General features: G+C 40.8%; 1 protein-coding gene across 4 annotated transcripts in view; it reads left to right on the forward strand.

Moving 5' to 3' along the window:
• Positions 1-3,995: 3,995 nt before the first annotated feature.
• ncam1a (neural cell adhesion molecule 1a) overlaps positions 3,996-15,614 on the forward strand; it is a 244,871-nt gene continuing 233,252 nt past the window's right edge. For all 4 annotated transcript variants that reach the window (XM_061247778.1, XM_061247779.1, XM_061247780.1 and 1 more), the window contains exon 1: positions 3,996-4,203. In XM_061247778.1, coding sequence (XP_061103762.1) covers positions 4,152-4,203 — 52 coding nt within the window. In that variant the 5' untranslated portion in view covers positions 3,996-4,151. The remainder of the gene's footprint in view (positions 4,204-15,614) is intronic.

Here is a 15,614-nt window from a genome sequence, read left to right on the forward strand (position 1 = left end):
CAGTGGTACTGAGACTGGTGAGGCTGTGGCCTGTGCCCCACCAAAAATGACATTGTATGAGCTTACATGTACAGTAAATTTGCATCATAATAAATCTCATAATCTGATTGGGTAAGCAACAAATCATAATGCTTGATTGGTCACTTGGTACTTGTCTGTCAGCCTGCGCATTCCTGTAGCCTGTAGAAGCTCTACCCTGAGAATATATTCAGACAAAGAGCAGACTACATTACATTAGTTATTGAGCTGCTACTTTTATCCAAAGTGACTTACAGTGGTTTAGACTAAGCAGGGGCCAATCTGGAGCAATGTGGGGTTAAAAGCCTTGCCCACAGGCTCAACAGCTGCATGGATCTTATCTTGGCTACCCCAGGGCTTGAACCACCGATCTTCCGGGTTCCACTCATGTATGCGACACTACCGGCTGCCCCAACTAGCAAAATTACACATTTGTTAGGACTGAGTGATGAAAAGAGGACAGGGAAAAAATAGGTATTTTGAAGTTCCTGAAGAAGCTATTGACAACAATCTTAATGTTAGAAATATTAGCTAACCCACGTGTGTAATTTCACGGATGACATGGCTAAATCGCTTGTACAAGCAGCCTTACTAACGGCACGTTAAAGGTTGCAGTAATGCTAGCTGATAAAGATTAAACAGCCAATTGTTCATTTTTTAATGTAAAATGAGTGTTTAAATATTTGTTTAAAGAAAAGCTTATGTAGTTTATTATTGAAGATAAAAGCTTGAAATGTTTTTAGTTTGGTTATACAGGAATTGAATGCTCCCATAATTTGTCAGCAGGCCATCGGTACAAGATGGTCAGGACCATGATGACTCTTGGACATTCCCTGACCACATGCAGTAAGGTAGTCATTACTTGAAGGAAACAAGGGCATGCAGGCAGAAGAGCCACTAGCAGACTAAATTATGAAATGAAATGGTGGGCTTTTAATGCTGAAGGCAGTCCAAACAGGTACTGAACAAGAGTCGAAATCCAAAGTCCAAGCAAAGTTTGGTAACCGGTCGTCCTAGACGGAAAGGAAAGGGAGTCGAACACAGAGCGGGCAGGCATTATGGGAATGAGAAAAACAAACAGGGCACAAGAACAGGCAGGTAATGAGGACTGGGAAACAGATGCCAGAACTAACAGAGAACAAGCAATCAGGCAAGAAAACAAAAACGAACTAGCAATGCAAGACAGACACAGGCAGGCTTTAAAGGCACACTGATGACAAGGCAACAAGAAACAGGTGAGACGATAGACAGGAAGGAAATTTCATACATTGTGTGGAGGGTGGATACACGAAATGGGAAGAAAGAGAAAACAAGGACCGGAGCAAGAACACAGAAACATGGAGAAAAGTGTGGAAACACAAAGGGCACGGAAAGTGTCATAAGGAGCTGTTTGGGTTGGGGACCCTTTTCATTTTTTAAGTTTGTGTGGGGTGAGATAAAGTCTATGCACAAATTCATAATGGAACCCCTCAATAGTTGACTGTCTGTAGCCTTTGCAATCATTTTATTTTTTCTTAAAAATTAATAAATTATTCTTAATAAAGTGTGTCCTTCAAATGCTACTTCATTTACGTAGTTTGCTGAAAGATACTTACTGTAGTTCTCCACTAAAATTGCCACCTACTGTTCACATTAATTATTGTGATCAGAAATAGTGGTAATCATACACTCACCGGGCACTTTATTAACACCTGTGCACTTACTTTTTCATGCAATTATCTAATCAGCCAATTGTGTGGCAGCAGTGTAATGCATACAATCAGGGCAGGACCACTGCAGGTTTCCAACCACAGCACTCATTGTCGACACTCCGTACCAACCTGACGACAGAGGTCCCCAGTCAAAGGAACCAGCCTCATATTTATTCACACCCCTTGAGGTGACAGAACTTTATACACTGAGCATTTGTGTGTGTGTGTGTGTGTGTGTGTGTGTTTACCTGTGAACTGCAGTCTCTTTGTCTTTAGAGGAAACAACCTAAACTGCATCAGTTATATTATCCAAAATACTGGCAACACTTGGTACTGTTTGCCTACTGAGGATCGTGTGTAGTCCCACCCACTCACATGGCATGACAACTGTACAATTAAGCATGCTATTCAGGCATTAGAGGGTGACAACACTTTCTGCAGTGAGTGTTCATATGGTACCCAAACTGCACTATATTGCACCCTCAGCATTGCCTCGATGAAAGTCTGCAGAAGTTTCTGTTTTTTATCTACATAGACAGCGCTAACTAAATGGCCACTTCTCGGCAGGAGCTAAAAAAATGTCTCTCTTGGTCTTTGGGGTCCTTGTCAGTCCTCAGGGCTGAGGCCTGGAACTGTTGAGTTGTGTTGTGTTGTCAGTTGTGCCCAGTGTGCTGTGGGCTGCCCTAGTTTCCCGGGAAGCAACTTATTAATTAGGATGGTGAAGTGTCCTTCTGTCCAGACCAAATGATGGAAGTGTTCTAGCCTCTTTAAAATATGGAATGCCCTCCAGTCCGTGCCACCCACAGAATGGATCAGCACATTTAACAAGCCTCAAGAAAGGAAAAATTTTTTAAAATGCAGAAAAACAGGTAGCAAGGGAGAAATAGTGATAGCAAATCTAGACATCAGGATAGGGGTGGCAATATAGAGTAGTGCTGGTTAACCTGTGCTTAGCCATGGTTACTGATAACAACTGGTAAAAAAAGCTGTGTAAGTTTCTCAGGATATTGCCATTTGCTTCAGAAAATAAGAACATTTCAAGGACAGTGCTTAGGTATTGGCGCAGTGCTGAATGCCACAATCCCCAGACAGAACCTCGATTTCCTGTTTGCATTTCTCTCACCAATACTAGATTTTAGGATCGATAATTACAGAAAGACATTAAAATGCAGAGTTACTCTTTCTGTGGGTCTGGTCCAATAAGAATATCACTGATTCTAAGAGGTAGATCCAGAGTGACTATTATGTTTTATTAATGCATGATATGAATGGGTCAACAGCATAGTGTAGGCCTAGTTTATTTCAGCTATGGAGTAATCCAGCCTATCCCCCACTATGTAAAACAACAAAATGGCAAAACATTTGTCAAATAGCCTACTGGAATTTTGACTGTCATGCAAATACAGTTAATGGATTTAAAGATACTGATTTATGTATTTTGATAAAATTGTAAGTATGAAATATGTTTCCCAAACCACCATCCAGTACCCATCTGTCCATAGAGATTGTCACTGTATGATATATATTTTGCAGAGGTAATATAAAGGTATCTATGAACAAGCACTACATAGCTGCACAGTGCATTAAAAGTACACAGTACGCATGAAAAAACCACAACAAGTCCAAAAAACATTTATTGATTCAGACAACTTTACATTATGCTGTTAAAATGCCAACAATGATGAGTGAAAGAATAACTATGAATTGAAATATATTTCTTGTAAAACAATGCACACTTTCCCTGGTGACGCAAAGAACTTGGTTCAGTGATGAACCCCACATTCTGAATCCTTGATTATTCAACAACAATGCTACTGGACAATGTATTATCCTTAGCATAACCCAGGTATGGATGGTTTTGGTCGGCTAAAAAAATAACAAAAGCCTAGGCTCTATATGCATCAGGGCATGGGTGCTAAATTACTATTAATACTACAATTAATATTCTCTACTTTTTAGCGATATGCAGGAACATTTCATTTTAATTGGAAATGCACATTGAGAACTCAACACATACGTACATGATACATCTTTTCAGGGCGCAAAATATTGAGAGCCCACCCATAATCCGAATTCATGCTGAAAATCCATGTCTAGATTTTCCAAACACACATACTGATTCGGAGATGCAGCAGTAGCTGCAGCGAGAGAGAGAGAGAGAGAGAGAGAGAGAGAGAGAGCGCGCTCGACGCACTAGTTTGCTGAGGTGTATCCTGCGCGTGTGATTTCACCAAGGCGGATGAATTCGTATTGTGTGTGCTACGGCTGCTTCTTGTCACTCATTCTCTCAGCAGCCTGCGAGCGTACCCCGAGAGCGGCTAAGGAGCATTTCTGAGAAAAATATATCTAAATAATATATATAAAGAAAAACGGCAAAAACGACTCAGCCACCAAAAGCATTCACAGAATTCTTCGAGGAACATACCTTTGTAAGAGATTGCAATGCTTCAAACCAGGGATCTCGTCTGGGCATTGCTTTTCGTTGGCACTGCAGGTAAGATTGCATTTAACGTTAAAAAAACAGTTGTGCTCTGCTAGCCATCTAGTTTCAATGAATGAATGAATGAATGAATGACTTAAAATGCACCAGATGATTCTGAATGAATGCTGTGATAAAATCTGCAAGAGTACTGGAAAGCATCTTTGAATTCTATGAACCACGTTGCGTTGCACAATGGTCATCTTTTAGCTAGTTTATTCAAACGGGAGCTGTCCCTTCTGAATGTTTCTGTTGATCGGCGTGGAAATGTTCACTACGTTAACGTTAGCTGAATTTCTCTTATCAAGTCCTTCATAGCTTGGATGCTGCGCCTCTGGTAATAAAGCTTGCAAGCCACCTTTTTGCGATGTGGGCATCTATGGTGTGCAAACGATGCCACATTATTAGTCGGGGAGTTTAATTGTTTACGTTTTGTTGTTTGGCGTATTGTACAAGAAATACACTAAGTTCACATATCTAGCTAGGGAGCTTTGTGTTGGAAGCGCAGCCCCATCTAATTTGGCTTGTATCAGTTGGTTAGACAGTGTGTGTGACAAAGACCGTGCTTGACAAAAACAATGATTTTTTCCAGAGTCGAACTGATGTTTCGTTAAAATGGGTTTGGGTATTTGTCGTAGTTACTGAAAAAGCACGTCTGGACATAATTTCCAGTGAATGCATTCAGTATTATAAATGTATGCGGCTTCCATTCGCAGAGCAAATAATAACCGGAGATTAAAAGCAGAAAATGCAAGTTTCATAATTTTTGAACAAATCAGATGAATAGCTACCAGACGCTTGTAACTGAGTTAGCATGAAAGGTAGCTACGTCCAGCCTGTGAAATATCACAAGGCATTGAGCTCGACATAAACTGATTCACCTAGTTCAATATAATTGGTTGCGCTTGTTCTTTTTTAACGTATCTCGACGCTTGGGCGCGCATGGAAACTCGTTTCAAGAGTTAGCTTTATGGGATTTTCTTAGTTTAAACCGATATAAGGCTATTCAGCATCACGATCTTTAAAATGGTTGCTGTTGTTTTTATATATATATATATATAAAAATATATATATTTCTGATCGTGCCTCCTCATTTGAGTGTACACAACAATTAGTCACTCGACTAGTCACTGAAAAGGAATGGAGTAGTTAGTCTACCGTATCTAAGAAACGGCTTGCTACCCCCCATCTTGCTGATTGTGAGTTATACTATAGGCAGCTATTGTTTACGTATAATGTGTGCCAACTCACTATCCAGATTGCTTGCTTGGGTGAAAAACTGTAGGTAACTTGCGCGTATGAGCTCACTGACGGCGAATCAATTTCTGTGGTGATGATGCTTTGGCCATTTTGGTCACTGATTGACTGGTCATCTCGCAGGCTAACAATTTAACCCATTAGAGGGGACTAGCCAGATTCGTTAGGGGTTTGCTAACAGTGTGCTGCGTAACGTTTGCCAGCGAGCAAAATATAGCCCCAGCTATTTATACGGTTTGACTAATTATGTATTTTTTCGAAATTAACACAATCAGTCACTCATGAAAATACATTAAAATATGAGCATTGAATCCTTATAAGAAGCCAATGAATGGATGGCTACAGTACGCGGAACACAGATGGAGTGTTCCTATGCACAAGGTGAATAATCCCATCCAATCAGAGTGTAGGGGGCTTGGGCGGGAATAGACCGTTAGATTTATTCCGATCGGGATCAGGAAAGGATCCTGCACGCTCGCTGTTGTCAAGCACGCAGTTAAAGTCAGAGCAAAGTAGCCGAGTTGGAGTATTTTATAGCTTGGGTTTTTAGCAATGTCTGTATTGGTAGTTCGCCTGTGTAATTTACATTTCAAAATATGAAACACGCTTTTACGTAGAGAGCTTTATTTAACGAAAGTAGTTCGGTATGTTTTCGTTTCTACGCAGCAAACGATGTTTGCCGTAACGTTAGTTGACACGTAAAGTGTTTAATTTTTACTTTGTGAGTTATCTCATTCACAGCGAGAGGTATCGTTACTCTAAAGTAAATTCGAGAATTCGGGTGTAGGCTAAATGGAACGTGCAGTGTCTTTTCAGTGTCATTCAAGCAAGCAAGAGCTTTGTGACCTAGTAGTTATGGGAGCGGGGTTTCGACTATGACTAAAGTTTTTTTTCTTAACCCATCTACATTGCAAATGTAGGCTACAGTCCAACATAAATTAATTGTGAGAAAGGGCGAAATCAAAAACGGGGAAATAAACCTGACTATAGTATAGGCTATTGTATAACACGATGGCGAATGATCGAGTTAAACAATAGGTATGAATCTAGTGAAGTCTGAGATGGGGAAAGAAAACACTACATTATTTAAAGAATAGTATTGCTAATAGGAACCTACCGTCTTTAAAAAGGCTATTTTAACGATTTGTTTACGGCGTCATCTATTTCACGAATTTCTGGTTTTTGCTCACTGGTAATCCAATAGCCTACAAGGACTTGCTGTGCTGAAATTATCATGCCCTTCGTCCAGAAAATAGCCTGAGACCTCGAATTGTTTGCAAATAGGAGGCATTTAAATGGGAAGACTGGCCAGTTTCTTCCAAAACAAATCGAAAACATGCATATATTAATCTCCAGAGGAAGACACATGCTTTGATTCGTTTGTTGAACATAGGCGATATTGTTTCAGACCGCTTGCAGTTATATCCGACGGTCCGCACCTGCTACAATTAATCTCAAACCGACAGATCGGTACCCGGGAACCAACCAAATGTCGTGGCGTAGGGCGAATTCAGTTCAGTGTTTTGTTCTGTTCTGCACGTGCAATACAACAGCGAGGGAAAGTTCTGATACGAATGGCAGTTTTCATTTAATTGTAGCTTTTATACATAACATAAAACAGCTTAGATATGAACGTTATATAACAAATATTTGTTTTCCCATAAGCGCCCACCATACTGTAACTGGGTAGCTCAATGTATAGCCTATGTAACGATTGTTTTGTTCTTAAGGAGTGGACTAAGCCTTCTTGTTTTGCCATTTGTTCCTCACCCAATTCGAATATGTAGCCCAAGATAACCGCTATGTACCATGGTGATTAATCTTAAGCAGGCGTTGTTTTATTTCTCTGAAACCCTCTGCCCGTTGGCAGATGCATCGAAGTTCTGCATCTGAGATTTGTTACAGTTGAGCGTGGCAGAATATAGTGCCGGCAATGTCGCCATGCAGCTGCTAGGGCTAGGCCCTGCACTTGACATTAGACGCCTGAGTGACAGACAAATGCAGGACTGCTGTTCCACTGCCATCGCATTCTCAGGATTTCAGGCCATGCCCCACTGCATATTCCTCGATGTAATATGGCCGATGATTAAATTGTTTTTAATTGTTTTAAAGAGGCATTAAAGAGGCAATATACAGGAAACTCGACGTGGTTAAGTAAACACAGTTGCGCAAAAAGCCGCGTCTTCTGGAGAATATACACAAAGAGAGGAATGTTCAGTGAGATGGGGGGTTGGTTAGACGCTGGGTTTGGTTATACGCTGTTTATAAGTGTCGAGTATGCAGTTTAACACAGGCCCCCACGAATGGCAAGGGGTTTAAGAGTAGTCAACATTTGGAGGGGGGGGGGGGGGGGAGAGAACAAACAAATCCTGGATGGATAACATCTGGGGTTTAAACTTCTGTGGAAAGTTCAAAGCCACAGTGAACATTAAATGGCCTATTTTTAAGAAGGGGAAATTGTAAAAACCTAACAAGGGAAAATTATAAGGTTATGAGATGAAAAAATCCAGCTGTTGGATCCTACAAACTTTCTCCCAGTCCAGAAAGCAGGATTTAAAGTCATACTTCTATTCATTTTGTACTGAGACTGCACATATGAGTCAGGCTATAGTTTAGCATAAAGATTAGCATGAAAAAAACAAACAAACATATACTTCAGTAAAGTCTGGAAACTTACTACCGACAAAGACTTTGGGGTCGAGGAAATGTTATAGGTAAAGGCAAGGGATTTGCAGACATGGCTGGAATCGTTGGTTCATGAAACCCGTTTTTTTTTTACCCTTTTGAATCTGTTTTGTATTATAATAATTGATAAGACTGGTTCTCTGGTATATATCTTCCTAGCTGGGACTGTGTTGTCTGGGAAATGATGCTCATTCGATTATCTGCACTGCCTGTGGTTTTATTAGTAGGCTTTTGAAAATGAAATGATGCAGAGGCATCAGCAGGCTTTTTCCCTCAAAAGATTTAGACCTGTGCTCAGTCCCCTGCCTTTGGAGCACAACATCTAGGACAGAGTCTTGGACGTACTGAAACTGGTTCAGTAAAGACAAACTCAATGAGTAAATGTTTTTATTTAATTATAATTTTCCTGCTGCTAAAAGTCTATTAATGCACCAGATCTGGATGTGGTATTCAATCAGGAACATACAATTTCTGTATTTGATAGTTTTTTTTGCAATTCCAATGATTTAACTTTGAAAGAATGGTTCATTTCTTTGACCTCTTATCCAACTTTGTGTTAGGCCTTGCATAACTTGAGATGAAGCCATTAGTTCAGGTTCAGAGTTCCAGCAAAGAACTTCTGCAGTGTATAGCTAGTGAGTATATAGTATGCAAAAAATATGCGCCCGGTTGTCTCTCTATATTTTCTTTGTCAAATTTGTATTTCTTTCCATCTTTGCTGTTTGATAACAATGGGGCATCTTTGCATATTGATAAATGTGTGAATGGAAACTTGGTTGATTTGCATTGTGAAAGCCCCCCACAAAGGCCTCCCATACACAGACCGCTTGAGAAAAATAATAAAGGGGGGAACTGGGGTTTGTTACATTGAAAAGCGACCCCCACTGTCCTACTCGGCCGTCCACCCGTCCACCCCCTACCTCCAGTTCTCTGAAAGAAAGGCTTTCTCTCCATTCAAGTGGAGGGTATCTGAATGGGAACGGGCTGAGGGTGGCTGTATATGGCAGGGCAGTTGCGCCTCGCGCTGAACCCTTGCTGTCGGTGACTGTGTGCGTGTAGCTAGCTGAAGGGGAGGGGCATAACGGACTTGTGCTCCATTGCTGTTACCTCCTCCCAACTACAATGGGAGTGACTCATCAGTCTATGATGTAATCCCCAGCAACAGCGCCTTGCTCATCCTGGGGTTTGGAAAGCCCTCCAGTTGATTAGCCTTGTCTGTGCACATCCCGTTGGTAGCAGGTGCCTTGGGTACTTGCAGCGCCGGCTGCATTTTAAAAACAGCCCTTTCCCATGGGAGGACAGCATATGGGAGCGTGCATTTTATTTCTGGAAGCCTATAGATTGTCGATTGATGTTTGCGGCAAGGAAACTCGCTTGTGGTAAGAGACCACGTAACAGCATACGTGCACTGATGTGCTGCTGAATTGGGCGGACCCAATTTAACCAGCCTTTTTTTTGGTGTGTGCTGTGGAGATTGGTATTCCTGACATTTTTCAGTAGTTATCAACTACTCACAAACACGTGATGTAATGTCAATCCAAGGTCGTTCCAGTTCTTAGAACATGATTTGAGACCCACTTTTCATCCCCTAGTGTTTCCAGCAATTCAATCTGCATTTGCTCCTATATATTTCTGTGATGTGTTTCTTAACACTAGGCAGACCTGAGCTTTTTACTACCTAGAACCACCAAGCCTGATGCCCAGTGGACAAAATGGACAGGATAGTTGGAACGGATAAAATGTTCAACCATCCATTACAGTCATAATATACTCTTAAAATAGCTGAATGCAGGCCATGATAGCTTGATGTTTAGCATCGGTGAAACTATTGCTTGTAGTGGTATGCTCATTCTAGCACCTCTGGATTACTTTCCATGACTGGAGAAGACAAGTCAGTATTGTACAAATACTGTAAAAAATGAGCGCTAGCTTGGCAGTTACAGAAATTAATTAAGAGTGTTGCATAAGCAAAACTGGGACACCTGCTTAAATCTGCGTTAAGGACAAACTGCCTCAGAAGTTTCACTGAATGCTCTCTAAAGCTAATTTTGAAACAAACAAACTATAATTTTAAATACAGATCGAGAAACACTATTACATTAATTCTGCTCTAAATGACTTAATGGGGCTTAATTAGTATTATTCTGATGAGAGTACTGCTAGTTAATTTTCTCGCCACAGCTAGGAGAGCTGTTATTGAGATTGGGGCTGCCTGTTGACTGTGTTTGGTGAGGATGCAACATTGGTGTCATGCAAGGACAGTGTTTGCCTGTTATCACTGAAATACTATTGGCATTGTAGTTTCTGCAGAGCTTGATTTGAACTCCAGTGTGCAGGGAGGGAAGAGGAGAGTGCAATTTAAGTTTGAGAATGGAACACAAGGACCATTAAACGCTACCTAAATGCTTTAAGTGCCCATCGAAATACAGTGATACCTATGGCTCTCAGTAATTATGGAAATGTACAATTTCCTGTCACCTTAATACAGTTATGCAGGTGTTTTTTGTAAGGGATCACATATACACAGGATATTTTTTTCAGAAAATATAATTTTTATTTTCAGATATGAAGTTTATATTCACCTGATATACAAATTGCTACTTTCCCCCCAACAGTTTGACACTTCTTTGGCATTTGTAAAGTTAGATTTTTTTCAACATCAAAAATATATTTTAAATAAAGTACATGAATCAGTAATTACCTTGTTAAGTGGTCTTATTAGTGATGTCATGTCGACAGGATTCTGAATGCTAATGTGTAGGCGGTAAAACTTGCACATGGGAGTTGATGCGGGAAAAACCCAAGGTTGGTAGAGGTGGGAGGAAAAATATACTTAATATATACGCGTTTTACAATGCATGTTATTTTTCTCAGTCCAACATCCTATGGGTGGCGCGTGTTAAAAGTTTGGGATCTGGACTGTTGACGGGGGAAAATGATCAAGCGTGATATTATCACACTGTAGTCCTAGTATCGTGATGGTATTGTATCCTGAAGTCTCAGATGATTCCCACCCCGAGTGATTGGTCATACAAGGCATTCATTAGTGTGTACAATGTGTATTACATCACAAATTTTTGTAAGACTGGGACAAGGTAATACTTATCTTGAGGCCCCAATTTTTTCTTCAGTTTGGAAGGTCCAGTCTTATGCAGTTTCGGCTCAGGCATCTACCGCAGGGCGATGCAGGAGAGCGTAGACAAGCTCGCCCCCTCATCTGAAGCGTCCAATGCTGCCGGCTGCTTCTTTTCACACCACAGCCCGCAAGCCAAGTTTACACAGACGTGTGTTTGAGGAGGATGTTTGTGCGGCTTGATCAGTGTCACAGTGAGGAGATGCAGATCCCTGCTGGCTGAACCCTCACAAACCCGGGGTGATGTCACTGCCAATACTGTGTCACCATGTGAGGCTACCACAGACCGCATTGGCTGTGGGGGTTTGATACTGGACCGTGCAGACCATCCACAGACTAGAACAGTGCCCAAACAGGATCAGGATGAGCCTCCCAGAAGCCCCTGAGGCTCAATTGTTATCTTTACATTTTTCATATTTGTGGAAATAGATTGCAGGCTCCGATTAGATGGCATCTTCAATGGTAGCCGTAAAGTTAACTGCTTAGAGAGCTGGCCCATATGGTCTTGAATTTACCCTGTGGAAGTCTAGAACATTCTGCTCCATGAAACCCATAACACGGCATGATTGTTGAACATATTGTGCAATGTCACAAATATATTCCACTTCGTGAAAATGCAGCCTGCTGTTTGAGGATTCGCAAGAAAAGTTGCATATTCAGTATTTGGGCAGCCTCAGGCGAGCCTTAAAAACCAAGTTTCAGCGACCATTGTTTCTTCCATGTACGATTTTTTATTCTAACCAACATTTATTATTTTAGGACATGTTTGGCTGAGGTGGTGGTGGTTTGCACAGTCTGCTTGTGATTCCATGTAGCCTAACTCGGGATATATTTCATAGAATACAATCATCCTGTCTTTCCTGTGCTGTTCTGCAACAAAAGGGTGTAGTACGGATTAGGGACGTGAAAAAGACTATTCATTCAAGGTGGGTGTACTAAATGACAAATCGGTGAATCGGTGTGCGAAAATTCTAAACACGCCAGTTGAAGAATTTTGCCACGTATCTCTAAATAAATGGAAAAACAAACACAAAATCTAAATTCTGTGTGAATAAACAGATTGCATTCATTGAGAAAATGTATCAAGCCACTATTGCGCCTATTTACAGTAGTATACAGGAATAACCTAGGCACAGCAGCAGCATAAAAAATAGTGCAATCAAACTAACTTTTTTTACGGGGAGAAAAACATTCACAGAAGTGTTCTCGTTATAAACTAAACCAAAAGCAGTAACCCAAAATACACATCTGACATCCTTGCAATCAGAGAAGATGTATTCTCACCGCGGATTTCATCGCATTGCCAGGTTGCTTAGAAAAGATGTCATGCTCGTTTGGCTAGATTTAGCCTTGGCTGAATCCTCTGCATTTGACGCTGACTGATGCCATTTCAAATGCGCAATCATCGCAGATGTTGAGCTACGATACGTAAGCGTAGATACACTTATTTCACATTGAGGCAGGCTTTTGAAATCAGTCTGTACTGCGCTTTCATCAGGCTTGTAGAGCGACATTTTGCTACTTGCTAATTCTGGCAGGGCAGCAGCATGAGTGGGCGTGCCACACCCCTGCTCATGATCAGATGGTCTTTGGCTGTTCTTATTAAATAAAAATCATCATCTAAGTCAGATTACGAAACAAAAGTGTACACGTGAGTACAACAAATTCAGCTGCAGTAAAGAAGCCAAAGTGGTTTAATGTCTGCAAATGTAAAAAAAACCCAACAACAAACGGTATTTGATGCAAAACATCAATACACACCCTCATGCATTACTAATCCAGTTGTCAACTTTTTTGTTAAGCTTATTAGTTGCTCATAGTTGCTAAACATAAATTACTTGGCTGTCAATCTGTCATTTGATAAATGGTCTTTGTCACAATAATACTTGTTTACAATTGTGTTGTAACAAATCATTAGACAGAGTACGATAAGGACTTTGTTGATCAGCACTTGTTATTCCTACTTAGAGATATTCTGCATTCTGCCCAGATACATTATGTATTCAGCACATTATGCAGAATGTATAAAGTTCTGTCTTTGCCATTGTTGAAGCTCTTGAATTTTCTGGTTTTCTTTCTCATGAATATTCATGAAGGCGAGTGGTTGAAGACAGAATATTATTGGTTAGAGCAGCGGCACAGATAACACAGCAAACTGGAACCAACTAGTTTAGGAAGTACAGAGAACAGATGCTATGAAGAAGAGCTGGGGAGATGTGGAGTGTAGAATATCTGCTTAAGGCAAACCAACGTCATCTGGAAATGCGTCTAACCCAACTGCAGCCCTCAGTCATGGTTGTGCCGTCTGCCTGATGTTCACCCCATTTTCTTCATTTGGTTAATTGTTGATTAGCTGACGTTAGCCTGTGTGTGAGGCTTGTTTCCCTTAGGTGCAGACGGTTTACAGGCTGTTGTGTTTCTTCTTATCAGACTAGCGAGTGCTATTTTTGAGGCTCTTGCATGGTGTAAAATTCACCATGACTTTCAGAGTTACTGCCCAATCACATTCAAATATAGCCTTGTCTTTGTTGTGCCCTTATGTTTTATACATGCAGTTCTGATACTGCAAGAAAAAAGCTTGCAGACTTAAAAGCAGAATGGACTTTCACACTATAATTGGAAAATTCTGTACATGTTTCCTTCTGAATTAAATTACATTCTTCTTTTTCTTGTTACTTAAAGGACACATTGAATTGGTTTGCAAAATAAGCTTTTTTTACATGTCTCTTTAGATGAAAGCCACTGTGTTCTGGCCTGAAATGGGGAGTGTGTGATTTATTGGGGTTAAGTACTGAAAACAGCTGAAGAAGAGCTCTTTGAAAATGCCCCGCTGACATTGCCCTTAATCTGCAGAATGAGGGCAAGAGAGGGAACACAGAGACAATAAGAGAAAGAGAGAGAGTGACAGACAGAGATGTGTCTTGGGGGATGAACTAGGGGCACATGGAGTCCCTCAGTACTAAGTCCTAACAGGTTCCTGTTAATGACAGTGAAACATTTTACCAGTGTCAATTCCTATTGTTTGAGCTGCAGGAATGAAAATAAAGGCATTTACTGTGGTAGTAATTTCTGGAAGCTATATTTATCAGCGGTGGGTTTGTAAGGGCTAAATAGACCAAAATGGCTGATGATGGATGTTTGAAATGGTCAGTCCTTGATTCATTTTGGAATGAGCTGACTGCAGTCTGATGGGAATTGATAGATATCATCTTCCGTGAAGTGACACACCTTTTAAATGTCAAGTCAGTTGATGAACAGATACGTGAGTGGCGGACAGAGACTGAATTTTTCATTTGGCTTGCTCTCAAAATGTGTAAGAAAGAGAAGAATGCGAAAAGGTGGGATTTTATTCATTTTTTAAATTTAGTTAGGGATGATGTTATTGCCTGCATGAGTGATGTTTCTGAAGGCTAATATATGCTTTGTTGCACGACACTTTTGAAAAAAGTGGAGCTTGTGTGGCCCTAATTTTATTATGTCACAGACGCCTGTCATAATTAGCATTGCGATACTTTCTTCGGTCATACAGTATCGATGCAGTGTTGCCAAGTAAACTCCCCCTTCTTTCCGTTCATGTCATTTTCTTAACAAAGGTTTATTTACATTTTCTACTCTATAACCTCAATAATGTCATTGGTGCTGCCATGTTTTCACAATTGGTCAGGAGTTTGGCATCTCATAACCATAGTGACAGCAGAACCCTCCCCACTAGGCTTCCACCAACCACCAGGTGTCAAGGCAAAATGTTGCGCGACACTTTCATTTTTGTTGACTAAGCATAAATGAGCCTTATAGCATGACACATTGAAAACAGGTAGGCTGTATCTATGAAATATTTACCTAGAGGGTGGCTATTAAGACTCTTTAAGGCAAATATTGATTATTACAAATGTGGGCCAACTGCCCTCCTCTAGATTGGACTCATGGGACTAGTGAGCGAGCATGTGCACACTGCAAGATGCCTTCTTTCAGCATCGTATTGTGTTATTTTTCCACCTTCCAGCAAAGTTCACAGAGAGGCTATGAACAATATAGATGCATGCGCTGAGCCATGCGTTGAGCCATGTCTGCATGTGAGAGTCAGAGTAGTGTGTTTATGTGCATCTGTACACTGGGATGGATTGGAATTAATCCATACCTGACTATGATTTTAGAATTCCAATTGTAGTGGATGTCAGTGGTAGTGATGTGAGGTTTAGCAAATCAAGCTTTGTGTTTTGCCATGGAGGGCAACACCTTTTTAATTTCTTCAGGCAAAGCTGTGTTTTTAAGCTTACTTCCATTGAGTAGATCCAGAGCGACTTACAATCATGTAAACAAAGTAAAAAGATGAAGGATTGTGGCGGAAGCG

This window comes from Conger conger, chromosome 7 (genome assembly GCF_963514075.1).
Source record: "Conger conger chromosome 7, fConCon1.1, whole genome shotgun sequence".
In the NCBI taxonomy this organism is placed as follows: domain Eukaryota; kingdom Metazoa; phylum Chordata; class Actinopteri; order Anguilliformes; family Congridae; genus Conger; species Conger conger.